Source organism: Vombatus ursinus, unplaced genomic scaffold (assembly GCF_900497805.2).
Source record: "Vombatus ursinus unplaced genomic scaffold, bare-nosed wombat genome assembly UNPS02001419.1, whole genome shotgun sequence".
In the NCBI taxonomy this organism is placed as follows: Eukaryota; Metazoa; Chordata; class Mammalia; order Diprotodontia; family Vombatidae; genus Vombatus; species Vombatus ursinus.
In genome coordinates this window covers 7583359-7603670 of record NW_020941197.1, presented here as the reverse complement: position 1 = coordinate 7603670, position 20312 = coordinate 7583359, and the positions used below count along the sequence as shown (strand labels likewise).

General features: G+C 40.1%; 1 protein-coding gene across 3 annotated transcripts in view; it reads right to left on the bottom strand.

Annotated features, from left to right (window-relative positions):
- Positions 1 to 1429: 1429 nt before the first annotated feature.
- The window catches only part of CMSS1 (cms1 ribosomal small subunit homolog), a 424788-nt gene continuing 405905 nt past the window's right edge, over positions 1430 to 20312 (bottom strand). For all 3 annotated transcript variants that reach the window (XM_027867333.1, XM_027867343.1, XM_027867350.1), the window contains exons 5-10: positions 15054 to 15113; positions 14022 to 14124; positions 9998 to 10058; positions 8312 to 8399; positions 4821 to 4909; positions 1430 to 2442 (exon numbers count right to left, since the gene is read on the bottom strand). In XM_027867333.1, coding sequence (XP_027723134.1) covers positions 2359 to 2442; positions 4821 to 4909; positions 8312 to 8399; positions 9998 to 10058; positions 14022 to 14124; positions 15054 to 15113 — 485 coding nt within the window. In that variant the 3' untranslated portion in view covers positions 1430 to 2358. The remainder of the gene's footprint in view (positions 2443 to 4820; positions 4910 to 8311; positions 8400 to 9997; positions 10059 to 14021; positions 14125 to 15053; positions 15114 to 20312) is intronic.

The following is a 20312-nucleotide window of genomic DNA, read 5'->3' as shown; positions in this document are numbered from 1 at the left end:
GAGCTGTCCAGAGGCAGGATGGCCTGCCTTAGGAGGCAGTGGGTTTCCTCGTACTGGAAGTCTTTAAATGGAGTCTGAATGACTAACCACTCATTAGGGATACTGATCTGGGTTAGATGTGATGACCACTGAGCGTACTTCAGTCTCCCGCAATGTGACGCGTTCTTGGGTGATAGTTTATTGCCTACATGGTGGTCCTTCTTTTTTAAATTTCTAAGTTCTTCTTCCAAGCCGATGATCTGATGTATTGCTTTTCTTCACTCATCAGATGGGATAACGCATGAAGAATTTTATATGGTACTTACTTTAAAAAACAGTTCACAGATATTTCATTTACCCTAAAAGGTTTTGTTTGGTTTTGATTTTTAATATGTCTTAGGAGAAGTCCCACAAGATAGGAAAGCCACAGTTGATGAGTTGTTTCCTACTCACAACTTCTTCAGTCTGCTAAGTAGATTCACACCAGGTCTATAAACGTGCTTTCTATTGTTTTAGCCTTTTTGAGTGCTCCCATTCTTTCCTATGTAACCTTGATGGGGTGACCTGTCCTAGCTGTGGCAGGTTGATACGTCTCAAGTGGGCACACAATGCTACTGGACACTTCAGAGAAGTGGCCTCTAAGTCTTTGCCTTTGGTTCTCCCTTACCATTGTACCAAGTGCCTTCTTTAGGGTGACCAGATATCCCAGATGCATGGGCAAGTCTCCCATTTCATTGCCTTGTTGTGTTTTAACTCTGTTGAAATTCACATGGGAATCTGGCAGTAAATGCAGGCATGCCCCACTCTCCCACCTCCATTTCCTAGGTCTGGCAAATCAATGCTTGAAAAGTCAGTCAGCCTGAATACAGTCAGCAAAACCCACACCTTCTTCCCCTCCTCAGTGGTGTTACAGGTTGCACATGGATATTTGGCAGTCTTGGACTTTTACTATTTTCTTACCTGATGATTTCCTGATGCTCTTCTCTTGGTTAGCCAAAGACACTGTATAACATCAACAAACTACTCCTGTAATGTTCAGACGTTGGTGAGGGGGAGGTCGAATGCTCTGCCTTTTTTCTTTAGAGGCAAAGAGCATCCTTCTGTTTATGGGCACTTTATTAGCGGCTCCTGAAGCATTCTGTACCTAGGAAACCCAGGCCTTCTTCAAGGTTTAGCCCAATCGTCACCTTACATGCAACTCCTTTCCTGATCCCCACAAGTGTTGGTGTTTCTCCATCAACTTTCTTAAATTGTTTAGCATTACTTGCGTTGTGGTTAAAAAGGACCCACAGTTCAGAATTTAGGGTATAGGCATGTAAAATGGGATATCACAATCCACTGTAGAGAGAGGTCGTTCAGTTCACAGAGGAATATCTCTGTCAAGTGAACGCTAATTAGAAATAATTTCCAGCCAGTGCATGTAGAGGAAGATGAAGAAGTAAACATGAAAGATAGTTATGCTACACTTTAATTTGTTGCTAAATTCAAGGTAACAGTGCTCCATACAAGGAGAAAGAGAGAAGATACAGGACACAGCTCTCCTATGTAGGTTTGCAACACCTTCAAACCTTGTTTGCCACTGTGGGACACTGATGATGACAAGGCCACATTATGAAAATCTTAGCAATGTACTGGGGTAGGAATAAACCCTAAACACAGAGAAACAGACTTGCCTGCTCAATTTACACTGAAAAGAAGAAGCCTTGTTCAAAGATGGAGCCACTTATGTCAAGAGAGGAAAGATACACTGGGCCCCTTTTTGCTTCTAATAAGTGTTCACTGGACCAATGAACCAATAGCTTGTATGAATTTTTATTCTATTTTGTACATGGGTTTTTCGCTATTAATTGCGGTATCTCAGTTGTCTGACACAATATAAATCCTATTCCCCTCTTTCTTTGTCATGTTCCTAACACTTGTTGACCCATGAGCAAGCTGCCACCTTGTTTGGTAACACCTAGGACAACTTTACCAGAACTCAGGCCAATTAAAAAAAAATTACGCCAAGATTCAAATATAGTATTTTTCAGGCTGTTGATAACATCTGTTTATATTATGAGGGCTATAGTGTTATCTTTTATGAGTGTGAAGAGTATCTTATACATTTACTATTTCCCATAAATAACAAAAATAATATTGTCTAATACTAGACAGCATGTAGAGTCTCCATGAAACTAGTAAAAATGACACAAACTTGTTCTACTTTATTATAAAGAGAAGGAAGCTGGCAAAAAAGGCAATAAGATTCAGGCCTGCTAAAGCATCCCAAAAGGCAAACATCCATCTTGTGTGACTCATTTGGCAGTGTGTGGTTGCATTAAATACAGATGCAAATTCTATCCTTATGTCAAAACTTGAATCTTCATTAGAATTTGGAAATTAAAAAAGTCCCAGCTTCAAAGACTCAGCTCTACACAGGCTTATTAGTCTCATTTCCAGCAGTTCAAGAACTTCTTTTCTTATCTGAACAAGAGAAAAACAAATGATCAACAATGGTGAAAAAAGGAAAAGTTCTCAATTTAAAAAAGAGACATTTTGTTGAATTAATTCAATGCTCTTGACTCTTGCTATTTACTCAGCTGTTATTAGAGACGTGGCCAGAGAAGGATTAGATCCAAACCCACATCTGATCTGGAGGTGAAATGTTTACGCAAGTAAATGAAAAGGTCCTGCAGAAAGCATCAGTTCCATAAAATGGCCTCTTGTTTGTATCTGTTTTAAAATATTCCATCTCAATGGATTTCCAAGGTTCTGTCTTCTGGACTCTTTACAGCCTTGTGTTCATTGTTAAAAATGAATTAATATTCCAATATGACTATTTTTTATTACCATCACTGATATTGCTAACAACCAACAATAAAGCAGTATCCAATAACTAGCCACAAGATAAAAATAAAATTATCCTATTTCTAATCAGGCTACTGGCGGCAGTGTGCTGTTGTGGCTAGAGGATTGACCTTGGAGCTAGGAAAACCAGACTGACTCTGATGCATCTTAGCCGTGTGACCACGGGTAAGTCCCTTTTAACTTCTTGGTACTCTGGCAACTAAGACGATAAATTACAGACAGTTGCCAGTTGGTGGCAGAGGAAAGTGTTGGAGGAGGCAGGGGAGTGGAATGTATGAACTAGATAAAATCCTAGGTCTGGTCAAAAATAAGCAAAATAAAAAAATAAAATGGTGGCTTATCAGCTAATCACTCAGGTTCAACCTGACCAATCAAACTTATCATTTTAGACAAATAATTCAATTATATTTAGCTTATGTAATTCTAGAGACATTGGTTTAAGCAGTTAGCAAATTTTTCTAGGATGACTGTTAACTGTATAATTTCTGGTTATAACTGGGCACCTTGCTGTGTTCTGGGCTTAGTGCACATTCACTCTAATTTCCTATAACTTTTGAATCTCCATTGATAGTACTGAACCATAATCAGTAATCTTCAGAATGATGGCCATGAGGCACTGGACAAGATCTTCATTTAGCAAAATAAGTCGGTATGGCGTGATGGAAAAAACAATGGCTGAGGAGTCAGAAGATTGCCACATGAGTCTGGGTTCTGCCACACGAGTTGCTATGAATTGTGCGAATTTGGACAAATCATTTGTTTCATTCTAGCCACGCTGGGCAGTTGGGGGCACAGCAGATAGTGTGCTTGGCCTGGAGTCAGGAAGAACTGAGTTCAAATCTGGCCTTAGCCACTTATTAGCTGTGGTGATCCAGGGCAAGTCACTTAACCCTGTTGACTTTGGTTTCCTCATATGTAAAATGAGCTGGAGAAGGAAATGGAAAATTACTCCAGTATCTTTGTCAAGAAAATCCCAGACGGGATCACAGAGAGTCAGACATGATGGAAATGACTCAGCAACAACTAGCCACACTGTTGTGTTTTTACGGCAAAGGAAACTGAGACACAGGAGCTAAATGGCCTTCCCATGGTCACATCGAAACCCTCAGGAGACTGTTTTGAGGATGAAAAGAGATAATGCACATAATGTGCTCTTGTAAGCATAATGTGTCATATAGAAAGCAACTTTTATCCTTAAAGTTTGTCAGCTACTTTAAAATATTCACTAAGTCTGAAAGATTAGCCCCAATTACCTTCCTACATTACTCTGATATTAGATTTCTCCAAGACACTTGGTAATAATAGCTAGTATTTAAATTAATGCTTTAAATTTTGCAAAGCAAAATTTACATATGTTAAGTCATTTGAGCCTCACCACAGCCCTGTGAAGTAGGTGCTATTATTTATCCCCATTTTATAGACAGGAAACAGTCTAACCTTAATCAGGATGTTAAGCGACTTGTTCAAAGTCACACAGCTAATATGTGTCTGAGGCAGGAGTAGAAATCAGGTTGTCCAGACTCCAAGTCCAACACCCTACCCACTGTGCCTCCCTGCCTATAGCCAAGCTTTCCCCCTCAGATAAGCAACACATGAATTGCTAATTTGATTTAAAAGAAAAAAAAAACAAATAAAATTAATAGCACTAAAAGGGCAGGATTAAAAGGACCCACAGAAAAAGGAGCACAGTTGAGGGGTGGGAGGCTTATTGAGTAAGCCATACGTTGAGTCCTTTGGGATTTTCTGTCTCTTACAAGTGAAAGCATGAGAATCCATATAACAGAATAGATGCTTAAGAATGTTTAAGAAGTGGAAAACATGTTGTCAGAAGGGTTAACTTCTCCACAGTAAGCTACCTCAGCGTCAAATGCCAGAAACCAATTTGAGAGCCAGAATGTGCTGGCTCCCAAAGTCATGGGCTTTATGACCATGTTTGAACTCAAGTTCAAATTGCAAGAAAATGTGATTAAAAACAATTGCTGGTTACATGGTACCTCGGGAATGTCCATCAGTCTCCTCAACTTCTGATCTCTCCAGTTCCAATCAAAAACCAGATACTTCAGGGAGTTCAAGTTAAGGACATCTGAAAGGGTCAGAGAGATGTGTTCTAGTGAAGACCACATGGCACGAGTTTATCAAAGCGACTTTTCCCTCCTCCCCCTCTTTGGGTAGCTTTTACAGTCACTGCTGTCTTCTTCCCAGGCAACTAATCTCAGGACATTAAGTGCTACCTTGGCCTGGTGAAAAACAAATGCAACCACTCTTCAGATTTCCTCACCCCCTAATCCTGCCCCTGATTCTGAGGAAAAACACAAGGGCAGAGAAACTATTGTTGTTAAGCTCATGTCCTGGCAGGAAATCCACCCCAAGCCACCATTACGTGAAACCACAGAGGCTCAGTTTTCATCTCTGGCAACAATTTGGTAAGAAGCATCCTGTGGTTTGGGGTTAATGTCCCTTCAGGGGAGATGTGTCAGACTCATCTGTGGGACCCTTGTAGAGGAAAATCAGATGGAAGCCCGAGTGACTGAGTTGTGTGGTGAGCGTTCAGCATCTGATATAATTGTTAGGGCAGAAGGGGAAATCATGATGAAGGGCTCTGTTTAGAACTGTAAAAAAAAATTTAACATCAGTAAGTCAATTACCCACTCTGTACCTCAATTTCCCCATGTAAGAGGTAGAAAATGTAATTCTCTTTAGGGATGATCACTTAGTCTAACATCTTCACTCTCTCCTCCAATTTTACTGCTGAGGAAATAGAGGCCCAGAGAGGCTGACTTGTCTAAGAGTCACACTGTTGTTCATCTTTCGTTTTTGAAGAGGACCAATGACATCACAGGCGATGTCCTGACTTGTGCATGAACTAAATGTAAGTGAGGCTGAGCTGCACAAAACTGTCAGCCTCACTCTCTTTTCCTGAGTCACAGAAGTCCAGGGCAGGAGAAAAGTCAAGATGTCTGGCCTTTAAACGTTTGATAGAATTCACTTGTAAATCTGTCTGGTCATGGTGTGTTTTTCTTAGGAAGCACATTTATGGCCTGTTCAATTTTATTTTTCCAAAATAAGATCTATTTAGATACCCTATTTCCTATTTTGCTAATCTAGGCAGTTTATATTTTTTGTAAATATCCTTCCATTTCACTTAAATTGTTAAATTTATTGTCATGTAACTGGGCAAAGTAACTTCTTATAACTGCTTTGATTTCATCTTTGTTAGTGGTATATTCACTCTTTTCATTTTTAATACTAGCAATTTGGTTTTCTTCTCTCTCTTTTTTTTTTCCTTCTCTCTTTTTTAAAAATCATATTAGTCAATGGTTTACCTATTTCATTGGTTTTTTCATAAAACCAACTCCTAGTTTTATTTATTAATTCAACAGTTTTATTACACCCAATTTTATTAATCTCTAGGAAGGGGGAGAAGGGAAGAAAAATGGGTAGAAAAGACAGTTACATGATAACTTTATATTATATATGTTTTTATATATATACACACACACATATATTTTTTCATTTTACATCATTTATTTAGGTAGTAGAGGGAAATAAAGTTACCCTCATCATTAAGAGCAATGCTAGGCCACATTTGGAAAGCAATCTGGAATTATGCCCAAAGAGTTATTAAACCTATGAGCCTGCAATACTATAACTTTATTGTATATTTAAAAGGAATAGCAAGTTGTATATAGTGAATTTACAGTTTTGTGTGCAATTTCTTTTTTTTCTATTCTGTTGTGTTTTGAAAATGCTTGTTTTACTTCTTAAGTTCAGGAAAGAAAAAGACTGGTGATGACCCAGGATGCAACGGATGACCTTGGTGTCTCTGATGCCTGACCAAGCTCTAAGTACTGCATAGCACCTGCTTCAGCTGCTTTCATGGCTGTTGGAAGAAATTGTTGTCATCCGCCCATTCCACCAGGGTGTTGAGTGGGGGGGGATTGCGAGTGACGGAAGTCTTCACATGCTTGGGGGCATCCCTCTAAGTCACTGACAGGTTTGAGGCCTGTCAGTTATCCTCAACTTTTTTTAGCCTGTCTACTGAGACAGTTTTACTGGGGTGTGGCCGCTGTGCATGCTACAGCTTTTTGGAGCCACAGGTGAGAGCTAGGTGACAAGTGGACACCAAACGTGAACAAGCAGCCCTGAAAAGGGCTCCACAGCCCTCACACCAGACATGATAATTCTCCCTGCACATCCCATATGCCCCAAGAGTCACACAGTGAGTATATGGCAGAGCTGCCTCTTACCTCTTGTGCTCTTTCCACTATGTTATGTTGGCTCCTCATTTGCCTAGACCCAGAAATGAAGTCTGAAGCCTTCGCCTACTCTTCTATCCAATATTGCTAGTCAATACAAGCCGGTGGGATAGTGGGGAGGAGGGGGGAACTCCTCAAATTTTCTGGAGAAGTGGGTCTGGATGTCAGCTCCACCACAACCTAGCTGAGGAACCTTGGGCAAGCCAATTAACTTCACTATATTCATTGAAGGGGCTTTATGGATCTGGGGGCCCTGGGTAAGTCAATTAATGTCTCTAAGCCTCCTTTTCCTTATTCTGTAAACCTTAAAGCACTATATGAATGTGTTGTTATTCATCATTTTCATAGGAAACATCAGTGATAACTAGTTTCCTGGATGGAAAGAAAAAGATTGCCTCTGACTTCTGGGCAGGCCTCTAATCTCATCTTGCATCTCATATAAAGACAGAAAACCCTAACTGCATTCTGAAGCTTTCATCAACTCCCGTCTCTGCTTAAAAACCCCGAATGGCCCTTTGATACCTTTGATGGCCTTCAAGGTACTTTTTATCAACTTATTTCTCACCACCCCTCTACATAAGGCCTCTACTCCTGCCAGACTGATGTATTCATCACTCCCCAAGACACATTTCCCAACCCTGTACTTTTACTTCAAACTATGCCTTGGAGTATTCTCCTTTCTCCTCCCCACCTCTCTGAATCCCTTCTGTATTTCAAGGTCTAGCTCCTGTGACACCGCCTTTGTGAAACCCTCTCAGATCACCTCAGCCCATAGAGATCTCTCACACTTCTGAACTCCCAGAGTACTTCTGCTAACATCTTGCACTTACATTTTTCTGCCCTGGATTTTACTTATTTTTTATGCATAAGTATCTTGTCTTTATGAATATAACTTTCTTGACAGCAGGGATTTTGTTTTAAATTTTCTTGATTATCCTAATGTGTAGGAAAAGGAGTAATTATGCCCAATAAATGTTGATTGACATCTCTTTGGACAAAGATCCTTTTGGTCTACAGAGAACCCAAAAAACTATATTTCCGTTCCAATAGGTTTTATCCTTCAGTCCTCTATCAGAAGAGGAACCAATCAATGGTACTATGACAGTAAGACAGTCACATTTGACTTTTAGAACTAATCCAGGTTAAGTGGGTCCATTTTCTCACAGATTCCATTAGTCAACAGTTAGCTAGGAGGCTCTGGGACACCCTCAGGCCCTCAGGGTTCCTACCTTGCTGAATGAGTGCTTTGATCCTTCCAGGAGTTCCCACTCCCAGATGCACCACACCTTTCTCCAACAACTTTACCTGCTCCTGAATCTGCTCCAAGACAGAAAAGGGGTGTCAGAAAGAAAGAACTTTCAGAATAGGCAAGTTTAGAGAAGTTTCTCTCAAAGATAAAGGGTGGAAAAAGGGTGCAAGAACAGCCATTGCCAGAATCAGCCTCTATTATAGCATATGGTGACTCCAGGAACACAATCTCATGAAAACAGGCATGTGAGCATGCAACCCCGGCAAAAGTGAATGAAAGCAGTCTTATGGTTAATAATAATAATAACAACAACAACAATAACTAGCATTTATGTAGTACTTTACAATTCATGAAGTGCTCTACATGTATCAGATCATTCGAACCTCACAAAACCCCTGTGAGTTAGGTGCTCTTATCCCCATTTTACAGATGAGGTCAAGATGTTAAATGGTTTGCCCAGCATAACACAGCTAGAGGTTGCCTGAAGGAGGATTCAAACTCAGGTCTTCCTGGCTGAAGTCTCCGCACCATCTCACTGATCCATTGATACTGGCTTCCTTGCTGTTCCTTGAACAGGAAGACACTCGATCCCCCAACTCAGGGCATGTTCACTGGCTCTCCCCTCATGGCATTCCTGCTCCTCCCTGATTCTAGTGCCTTCCTATTTAACCTGCCTACAGGTTTTCTGTATATGGTTTTTTTGCCAGTTGCTCCCCCATTAGATTGAGAGCCCCTGAGAGCAGGGACTATTTTTTAAATAATTTTCTTTGTATCCCCATCACTTAGTACAGTGCCTAGCACATAGTAGGTGGTTAACAAATGTTTATTGATTGATCGACTAACCCAATGGCTTCCTGAAGTCTATTAATAAGAGTGAAAGAGGAGAGTGTAAAAGCCGGCTTGAAGCATAACATCAAAAAAACTAAGATCTTGGCAACTGGTCCCAACACTTCCTGGCAAACAGAGGGAGAAGAAATGGAAGCAGCATCAGATTTTCTATTCTTGGGCTCGAAGATCACTGCAGACCATGAAATTAAGACACTTGCTCCTTGGAAGGAAAAACACGGCAAATCTGCGCAGCACACTAAAAAGCAGAGACATCACCCTGTCAACAAAGGTCCATATAGGTAAACCTATTGTTTTTCCAGTAGCAATGTATGGCTGTGAGGTTTGGACTATAAGGAAAACTGAGTGCCACAGAATCAACGCTTGCGCTGGTGAAGACTTTTGAGAGTCCCTTGGACAGTAAGGAGATCAAATTGGTCAGTACTTAAAAAAAAATTCATTTGGGCTATTTACTGGAAGGTCAAATATTGAAGCCGAAATACTGTGGTTATATAATGAGAAGACAGGACTCATTGGAAAAGACCCTGATGTTGGGAAAGATTGAAGGCAAAAGGAAAAGGCGATGGCAGAGGACAAGAGTGTCTTGGAAGCAACAAACATGAGCTTGACAGACTTTGAGAGATAGCGGAGGACAGAAGGGCCTGGCATGCTATGGTCCATGGGGTCATGAGAAGTTAGGCATGACTGAACAACAAAAATTAATGAGAAGAGGTTGGGGGAAAAAAACTGAAGAGCACCATATATGTCCACCCTCACTGCTATCACAGGATTCTCTCCACATCAGCTACTTTCCTTAGTACACCACAGAATCTCTCCTCACCTTTATGTGTTTTGCAAATAACTTCAGCACTTTGCAGTCTCCTTTGAATGCTGCCATTGATCTAGTGGAAAAACAAACAAGCAAAAAATGAATGGAAGAGGAAGGCAATTCCCTAATCAGTGATGAGCTGATAAATGTTTAACAATTGACTCTCCTAGAAAAAAAAACCACAGGCAGGATACACGTTAACATTTTCTTCATCATTTTCTTAAGTCTAGACAGCCAAACACAATAATAAACCAAGTCCTGATTTGTAGTTTATCGATTTCCAAGGTATAAATGCTCACACTGGAAATTTAACAATCGTCTCCAGCACACCCCTGTCCACAGTCCAGATAAAGACTTGAGTTTCAAGTTTTTTCTTAAATACAGCATTTTGCAGGACAGTTAATACATTTGGGGGATGCTGCTACTGGGGGCCGTTAGCATCCACATTCTATGCTATGGCGGAATCAGAGTTGGAAGGGACTTCAGAGGTATATATAACTCCTAAAGGAAGAAGACTCTATCACATCATCCAACATTTATTTATTTATTTAGCATTTATTTAAATGCTAATAAGGGGAAATCCACTACCTCCCAAGGCAGTATATTCTAGTTGGGGTCCACTCAAGCCTAAAGTTCTGCGCTTTGGAGTCACATCAAGTAAGTCAAATCTCTCTCTCTTTTTTTTCCTCCTTTTGCATTTTTTGGTGAGGCAATCAGGATTAAATGACTTGTTCAGGGTCACACTACTGGTAAGTGTTAAATGAGGCTGGATTTGAACTCAGGTTCTCCTGACTCCAAGGCCAGAGCTCTATCCACTGCACCACCTAGCTGCCCCTAAAACTTCTCTTTCTAAGAATAACCCTTCAACTGCTGGAAGATGGATCTCATGTGCTGCCTGAGTCTCTTCCGCAGATAAGGATTTTATTGTGTGTTACTGTTATATTTCAGGCAATTTGATGTGATGCATGCTATATTTGAATCTGCAGAATAATGAGCCATGTCTAATGACCCAGAATAATGGATTCTTTTGTATTTGAACTAATCCTTAATGTTGGCTGGTTACTTAGGGTGCTTTCCATCCGGCTAAGCTGGTGAGGGACAGGCTTTAAGGGACATGAATGCCTGGCACACAGCTGAGTAGGAACGGGTATTAAGGCCAAATGAAGGGTTATTCACCAGCAGTTCTTATGGAGAGAACTTAGTGTGCCTGCACAGGAGCCAATCTGTCAAATCTAACTTTGGAAGAGATTGTGGGACTATAGGAGAACATGAAAACACAGAGAACTGGTAAACCCGGTGTGGCAGGAGTGTGTGAGTCTCTCCTCAAAAGGTATTTATGCACATTTAATGCTCAAATCAATCTGAAAGGAAGGCCCTTCTTGGGCCAATATCCTTGCCAACAGATTTTAAATCTGGAATTAATTTTTTCTACTTAATGTTTCAAAGTGGCAAAAAACGGTGATGGCATATTTTTCTTCCTTACTAGCAATGAAAAGTTGACATGAATTCTTATGACAGCAGGTGGAACAGCTCTATGCATAAGACTGGAAAACACCCAGAGAGTTTTTAGGGCTACGGTGATTTTTAGGGAAAAACTACAGCTGAAGGTTGGACCTGTTTTGGAGAGGAGAAAGGCTTATGTGGAGCTGTTTTAAGGTACATGTATGTGTAAGAAAGGAAACGTGAAAGCCAGTGGTTTATTACGTTTTCTTCTAAATTCAGGCTTAGGTTACTACATAACGGTAGGTCTATAGTCAAGCAAATTCCCTAGTCTCATGTTTATTTGGTGTCACTCTCTCTGTTGAAATCTCATCCAAAACTCACTTCCCTCAAGTAAGCATTCCCTGGATAAACCTTATTCCATTCTGATCATTGACCACACTGCCTCACTAATCCATCCTTTACAAAGAGCTACCAAATGGATCATTCTACTGTACGTGTCATAGCATGTCATCCCTTTGCTCAAAAACCTTCAATGGCTCCCTATTGCTTTCAGGATAACATATAAGCTCTTTAACTTGACATTTAAGGTTCTCTACAGACTGGCTCCAACCTGCTTTTCTAGTTTTATTTCATAGTATTCTTCTATACTTTATAGTTTAGTCACTCTGGATTATTAGCTATTCCCTTAATTTCTCTTGCCCACATTTGTGAAAGCCATCCATCAACCCTAACAAATAGACATTGTTGGCTAGACCACAGTTTCTATGAAAAAGATCTGGGGGTTTAAGTGGACTGCAAGATCAAACTGATTAAATCACACGTCATTAAGAGAAGCATAGAGCCCAGAATGAAGGAGTCCTTCTCTGCTCTGGCTAGATCACAAATAGAGGCAATTTTAAGTATCATGTTTTAAGAAGAACATGGACAAGATGTAGATTTCCATGAGAGAGAAGCAATCAAGATGGCAAGGGACGTTATGATCATGCCTTACAATGTTCAGTTAAAATAACTGGGAAGTTTAACCTACAAAAAAGAAGAGTGGTGGGGCTGGGAGTCTGGAGGGTAGAGTATAGAGTGTAGACATCTCTAAGCATTTGGAGGACTATCATATCTAAGGGGAGTTATATTTGCTTTACTAGGTTCCAGAGGGCAGAATTAGAAGCTTCGGAGCATGTCTTAAGGAAATACTTCCTTACGATTAGAGGGGCCCCAGGGGAAAATGGATTATTAACACAGGAGAGAATGAGTTCCCCCTCCCTAGAGGTCTTCAATTGGAGGCTGGATGGCCTTTTTTGAGAAAAGTGTAGAAAGGACTTATTCTTACATGGGTTTGGGCTGCATCAGGGTTCTTACCCTGGAATCTACAGACTCCTGGATTTCACAAGGTCCATGAACTTGGGTAGGAAAAAAAATTAGTCTTTATTTTCACTAACCTCTAACTGAAATTTAGCATTTCCTTCAAGAATGGATGTAGGCAACAAACCACAGTAGTAGTATTAGTAGTACTCATGACTTTGTCAATAGAAATTACTGATAATTTTATATAACAATATAGCTGTTGCAGATATCTTGAAATATCAAGGAGGTACTAACTTATAGGTACTCTAATAAAGGCTAATTAGTTGCAACTAACAGACTTCTTTTGAACTTTTGACCATTTCAAAAGAAGCTCTGAGCTCCCAAGTTTGCTTTATAATCTAAGAATATATTGAATTACAAGTTCATTTAATGGCAAATTAATAGCAGCCTTAGCTATTCAGAGGATATTTAATTTATACATTACTCAACCCTGCCCCCCCCATCATTTGTCCATTTTACTGCTCACTGGCGTCTCTTCCAAAGGAAAATGGGCGGAGGATGGGAGAGAGGGTAAAATTCTAAATTTACATACTAAATTGTTGGCTGCTCTAATAAACGGTTCATTGGGATATTAGCCTAAGAATATTATCATCTATAAGTTTTATTTAGTCAAAGTCTCTCTTGCCTAAAGTATTTTTTTAAAGAATGTTTTCATTTTATTTTTCTCAATTACATGTGAAAACAATTTTTAACATTCATTTTTTAAAAACAATTTTTGAGTTCCAAATTTCCTCCCTCTCCCCCATCCCCACCTTGAGAAGGCTAGTACTTTGATACAGATTATATATGTGCAGTCATGCAAAACATTTTCTTATTAGCCATGTATTGCCAAAGGTATTTGAGAAATGACTAAATAACTAGACAAATAGATACTCTTCCCTTTCCTAATTATGCCTAAGAAGATGATGGGGATTTTTAGCTGGGGGTGGTGGTAGGAAAGAGGGGTTAGTGGCATAGGGGATAAAATGCTGGGTCTGGAGTTTTGAAGACCTGAGTTAAAACCCAGCCTCAGTCACTTACTAGCTGTGTGACCCTGGGCAAGTCACTTGACTTCTGTTTTTCTCTGTTAACTTATGTGTCAGATGGGCATAATAATACACCTCCTTATTGTGAGTTATTGTGAGACTCAAATGAGATAATAACTTTAAAGTGTTTAGCACAGTACCTGGCACATCGTTAAGTGCTACAGAAATGTCAGCTACTCTTACTCTTATTATTACAGTAAGCTACAAACCTAATGAGTTCCAAGGCTCGGAGTGCAGAGCTACAGATTATCAGCATCACCAATGACTTCTTCTCCTTGTGGTTCCTTCGAAGTTTGGCCCATTTGGGACAGACTGTGAAAAAAAAAATCAAGATTATCATTTTAAGTATAGTAGACCAAGGTTAAATAGGCAGTTAGGGGCTCAGACTATAAATCTGATGCTCTTTACACATCACCTTACTTCTCTCACCTAGCCTGAACCCTCATTTTACAGATAAGAAAAAAGAAAACCCTAAGGTCCAGAGATGAAGATTTATGTCATGAAGCAAATCTGTCCTGTGCTTTTTAATAAATAAAAAAGAGAGGCAGCCCCTTCCTCCCTCAATATGTTTCCTCCCATTTCATAACAATGACCATATAAACAAAGACAAAATAAAACTTAAATTTAGAAACTGAATAATGTTATTACTGAATTTATACTTAAAAATAAAATCTGTTTAATTATCTAAGATAATTTTGTTTTTAAAAAGTAGCCTTTTAACTTATAATTTCAATTTAATGACTATTATGAATTAATGATCAAACACTGATTTGATTAATAATCAAATAAATAATTGTTATTCAGTTTAATTTAATTATTAAGCATCTACTAAGTGTGGAGGCACTGTTTTAGGTGATGGGAATGTGAAGACAAAAGGAAAATCTGTTCCTGTCCTCAAGGAGCTTCTATTCTATTGGGGAGAAATAACATATATACTAATAAGTAAACACAAGATAATTTGACAAGGGAGAGAAGACAAACAACTGGAAGGAATCCAGAAAGGCTTCCTGTTGGAGTTGGCAACTGAGGTAAACTTCATAGGAAGCTGGGGAATTGAACAGGGAGAAATATGGAGTTAGTAGGCAAGGGGGACAACCTGTGCAAAGGAATACAGGCAGGACATAAGGATAGAGAAGAGTTTCCTTGAAATAATCAGGATTGACTTATTTAAACACAAAAGATTATCTCTTCAACAGAATAATGACAATTTGGTAAAGCCAAAGGATATTGGAGTTACTTACTTTGCTTTAGATACGAAGAAAGGCTATGAGACAGATCATTAGCTGGGAGGAAACAGGAGTCTACAAACATAAAAAAAAGATGTTTTTATAGAGAATTTTAACAACAATACTAGCTAAAAATGATAATAACTAGTATATGAACAATAAGATGGTGGACCAGTTAGATCCTCATGACCTTTCAAATCTCTCCAAAATAGAAATTATACACCAAAGATAAAGCAACTTTGGCTATTTCCATGGTCTAGGGTACCCAGAACCCAAAAGTTAAAAAAAAAGAAAAAACAACCACCCTAAGCCCAGGAATGGACCCTTACTGACCCTGAGCTTGCTCAGTGCCCCTCCCCCACCTCCAGCAGCAAGGCCATATCAGCAGACCCAAGGACACAATACAGGCTTACATCAAGAAACCCCCCTACACCCTGTCCTCCCTCCCTTTTCAGGGCCATGGAGACCCTGGCTCTAGGCCAGGGCTTGCTTGGGCCTCAACAAGGGAAAACCGGGGTATTAAATGAGAAGAGGGGATCGAGGTGAGGGGAAGAGAACCAGTGGGAACAGGGTCATCTTAAAAAAAAAAAGATGAAAGTAACCGAAGGAACATAATACTGTGTTTACAGAAGAAAATGAAAAGCTTCGGCACAGACAATATTAATGCATCTAGGATAGGAAGGAAAGTAGTAAAATGCAGAGAAATCTTTTTTATCCATTTTCTCTGATATGTAATTGATGAAGACAGAGAAGAATGCAAAGATTTATATGAACTGATGCAGAGTGAAGTAAGTAGAGCCAAGAAAACAATATACACAGTGGGGTAGCTAGGTGGTAACAGTGGATAGAGCACTGACCCTGGATTCAAGAGGACCTGAGTTCAAATTTAGCCTCAGACACTTGACACTTACTAGCTGTGTGACCCTGGGCAAGTCACTTAACCCCATTGCCTAGCCAAAACAACAAAAAAACAAACAAACAAAAAAAACCCCCAATATATATAGTGACTACAACAATGGAAATGGAAAGAATAACCACACACACAAAATCAAAAGTCAGTATAACAAAATTAAAAAGATCAAGTGGGACTCAAATGAAGACAGATGAGAGGACACCCACAACCTACTCCTTTGTGGATGTGGGAGGTCCACAGGTGTTACACACTGTGCATGTTTTCAGACTTTTTAAAAATATCAATCAATTGGGCTCCTTTTTCTCTCCAAAAAATACAATTTGTCATAAAGGATGGCTCTCTGGGAGGGGAAGAGGGATGGATACATGGGATACATTGGTGATGTAAGAAACAGAAATTATCAATAAAACTTATTAATATAATCAGTATATTTTATAATGTCATTATATATAATACATAATAATATAATTAATATATATTAATATAATAGCTGTAAGCCTTAAAATAATGCTTTAAGGTTTGTAAAACATTTTGCAGATATTATCTCATTTTATTTATGTTATCCTCATTTTACAGATGAGGAAACTGAGGCTAAGAGGTTAACTGACTTGCTCAGGGTTACACAGCTAGGAAGTGTGTGAGGCTAGATTTGATCTCAGGTCTTCCTGACTCCAGGTCCAGGGCTCTACCATTGTTCCACTGCGCTGCCTCTAGGCAACACAGTGAAATTAAATCAAAGGCTGATTGGATGAGCTTAGTCAAAATTGGTAAAATGTTAACAAAATGAAAAGCTTATTAAGGTGAACCATCACTCTGGATTTTGGGGGTGGTACTGGCTTTTTGGATATAAAAACCCAGTTGAATCCTTCACACATTTGACCATCAATCACTTGAAACTAGTGGGACAGAAAAGAGATACTTGTATCGTATATCAGGCCAATGAACCGTCTATATTTCTTGAAAATCAATACCATATTCATCAACTTTTCCCCATTTCCCAGTCTCTAATTTCTTACTATAAAATATGAGAAATTTTTTTTTCCTTATGTAATCTAAGTGCAATTCTCTCCCTATGGAGGGTTACAGGAATAATAATCACAATTCATATTTAGAATGCTTTAAGGTTTATAAAGTGCTTTCTTCAATAATGATTCTGTGGGAATAGGTTAGTGAAGATATTATTTCCCCATTTTACAGTTGGAAAAACTGAGGATTTCAGGGACTGAATGACTTGCCAATGGTCACAAGGCTAAATGAATATTTGAGGCAAGACTTAAATTGACCCATCCTCCTTTTCACTATGTCATGATATGTCTCCTAGGAAAATAAATTCCTTCCTTCCTTCCTTCTGTCTCAAATGAATGGCTATTTGCCTAAGCAACTTTCAGGCAGGGTAGAGTAGTAGATGGAATGCTGGACTTGTAATCTGTGAAACCTAGGTTCAAATCCTCTCCCTAAATAGCCATATGGTCTTGGGCAAATTCCTTTACTTCTGTGGGCCCCAGTTTCCTCATTTATCTAATGGGAGAATTGGACAAGGAGGCCTTTAAAGTTGCTTTCAACTCTAAATCTTTAATCCTCTTCCGAATCACTCTACAGTTTTGGAAGATAATTAAAACCCACCACATTTCTCAAGAGTATAGTTAGAAAAATGATTAACCCTGAAATTTATTAGAATAACCAAATATTTCTTATATTCCTATTTGTCAGATATTAACACTTTTCAATGTATAATGCTATTTTAAAAGGCACTGGCCCCGGAGTCAGGAGGACCTGGGTTCAAATCCAACCTTAGACACTTGACACTTGCTAGCTGTGTGACCCTGAGCAAGTCACTTAACCCCGACTGCCTCACCAAAAAAAAAGAAAAAAAAAGATAACAGTACCTGTAATACAGGGTATGTACAAATTCTGACAACCGAATCTCATATATGACATGCGTAGTACAATAGAGATATAATATTTTAGCACGTCCCTTCTTTCATAGGTTTTCCTACGTTTGGTCTGGTTACCAAATGTCCGTCTTTCTTTCTCACTCTCTGAAGCATTTACTTGCTCTCTTTTCTTGGCCCAGTGACTGTACCTGTGCAGTAATACGGGCAGGAGGGCAGCATATTGGATGGGTCAGAGTTAGGATGCCCTCAGTGTCAGCTCAGAGGGAGATGTGTGGAGGGACCTAGGGATCTGTGCTTGGCCTCAGGCTGCTGAACAGTGTTCTCAGTGATTTGAGTAGAGGTGACACGTTTCTCATCTTAGCAGATAACACAAAACTGCTAAAGCTGTGGATGATGGAATCACAATCCCAAAAGTTCTTGCAAAGCTAGAACATTGGGATGAATTGAACAGGATGAAATTTAATGGGGGGTAAGCATAGTGTCTTAAACTTGGTTTCAAAAAGACAACTTCACAAGAATAAAATGGGATGAAGTATGGTTAGATGGCAATTTATCTGGAAAAAAAGACAAGGTATTTAGCAGCCTATAAGCTCAATATGGGCAGCTAAGTGGTGTAGTGGATAGAGCACCACGCCCGGAGTCAGGAAGACCCATCTTCCTGAGTTCAAATCTGGCCTGAGACACTTACTAGCTGTGTGACTCTGGGCAAGTCACTTAACCCTATTTGCCTCAGTTTCCTGAGTCAGATATGACTGAAAAAACAAGCTCAATAAGAATCAGTCAAATGACACAGCAGACAAAATAGCTAACGCAATCTTAGGCTGCGGATGAATAGCTTCCAGGAGTAAGGAGTGATAACGATACCTCTTTTCTCTGTCCTGTCTCTGTCAGATCATACCTGGAGCACTGTGTTGAGTTCAGTGTGCCCCAGCTCAAAAAGGACATGGTTTAGTTGGAGAGCAACCAGATGACGTAGGGGCTGAGGTACTAGCACAGTTAGTAAGTAAGCACGTATCGCTTCTGGGAGCCAAGACGGCAGAGTAAACAGTAAGTCACTCTCACCTTCCCTTATGGACCTTGAAAAACTCAGAAAATATTGCCCTAGGAAAAATCTTGGAACAGTGGAGCCAGCAGAAAGATGGGGTGCAGCAGTCTTTTACCTCAAGGGGCTACAGGGATTAATGGGAAAGTTCTCTCTTGCTGTGGCTGATGGAGACTAGTACCGGACAGGAGGAGCCCCAGAAAGCCAGTGGCAAGCCCCCATCTCAGCAAACCAGCAGGAGATCTTGAGCCCCAGGGTGGTGGAGCAGGCAAGCTCCAACACCAGGACCACCCCCTCTCCCAATCCTGTATGCCTTGGCACAGAAGCCAGCTCGGAGAATTACTACATGCATCAGCAGATAGGCATCCACCAGCAGCTGAACTTACCCACGCTCTAGGACAGCCCTGGGTAAGAAGGCAACCTCCAGTGGCCTAATCATACTCACCACCCCACCCCATACCACAAGCTTCAGTGTAACCTTGGGGAAATGCAGAAAACCCCACCTGGCCTTGGCACACACCAGCCACCACCACCAGCTCCAGTTCAGCATCAGATCCCTACGGCCTCCAGCTGCCAGCACCTAAGGCCCCAGCACACAAAGCTGGTAACCAGGCCCCTAGACCCCAGTACAAGAAGCATGGGACAGTGTCCCCTGTGCCCCAGAAGCAGAGATCAACCTTAAAGGCCAGAAGAAAGGCAAACACCATAAGCACAAAGCAACAAAGAAAAACAATGACCATGGAGAATTATTACGGTGACAGGGAAGATCAAAACATAAATTCAGGAGAATACAACATTGTAAATATACCCACATCTGAAACCTCAAAAGGGAATATGAACTGGTCTCAAGCTCACAAAGCCTTCTTGGAAAAGCTCAAGAAGGATTCTAAAAGTCAAGTAAGAGAGGAAGAACTGAACAATTTCTTTAAAAATACAACTGACAAAATGGAAAAAAAAAGTACACTGAAGAAAACAACTCCTTAAAAAGTAGAATTGGCCAAATGGAAAAGGAGATACAAAAGCTAGCTGAAGAAATGATTAGAATTGGGCAAGCGGAAGCTAATGACTCCATGGGACATCAAGAATCAGTCAAACAAAATCAAAATGAAAAATAGAAGAAAACATTTATTAAGTGCATGATATATTCCAGGCACAATGGTAAGCACTGGGGATACAAAGAAAGGCTAAGAGACAGCCCTGCCCTTCAGAAGCTCACAATCCAATGGAAGAGATGCAGGATGATATTCAAGAGATGCCACAATGGTAGAAAAGATAAGACTTGTCAACTGATTAGATATAGGAAGTGAGAGAGAGAGGGAGAGAGGGAGAGAGGGAGAGAGGGAGAGAGGGAGAGAGAGGGAGAGAGAGAGAGAGAGAGAGAGAGGGAGAGAGAGAGAGAGGGGGAGAGAGAGAGAGAGAGAGGG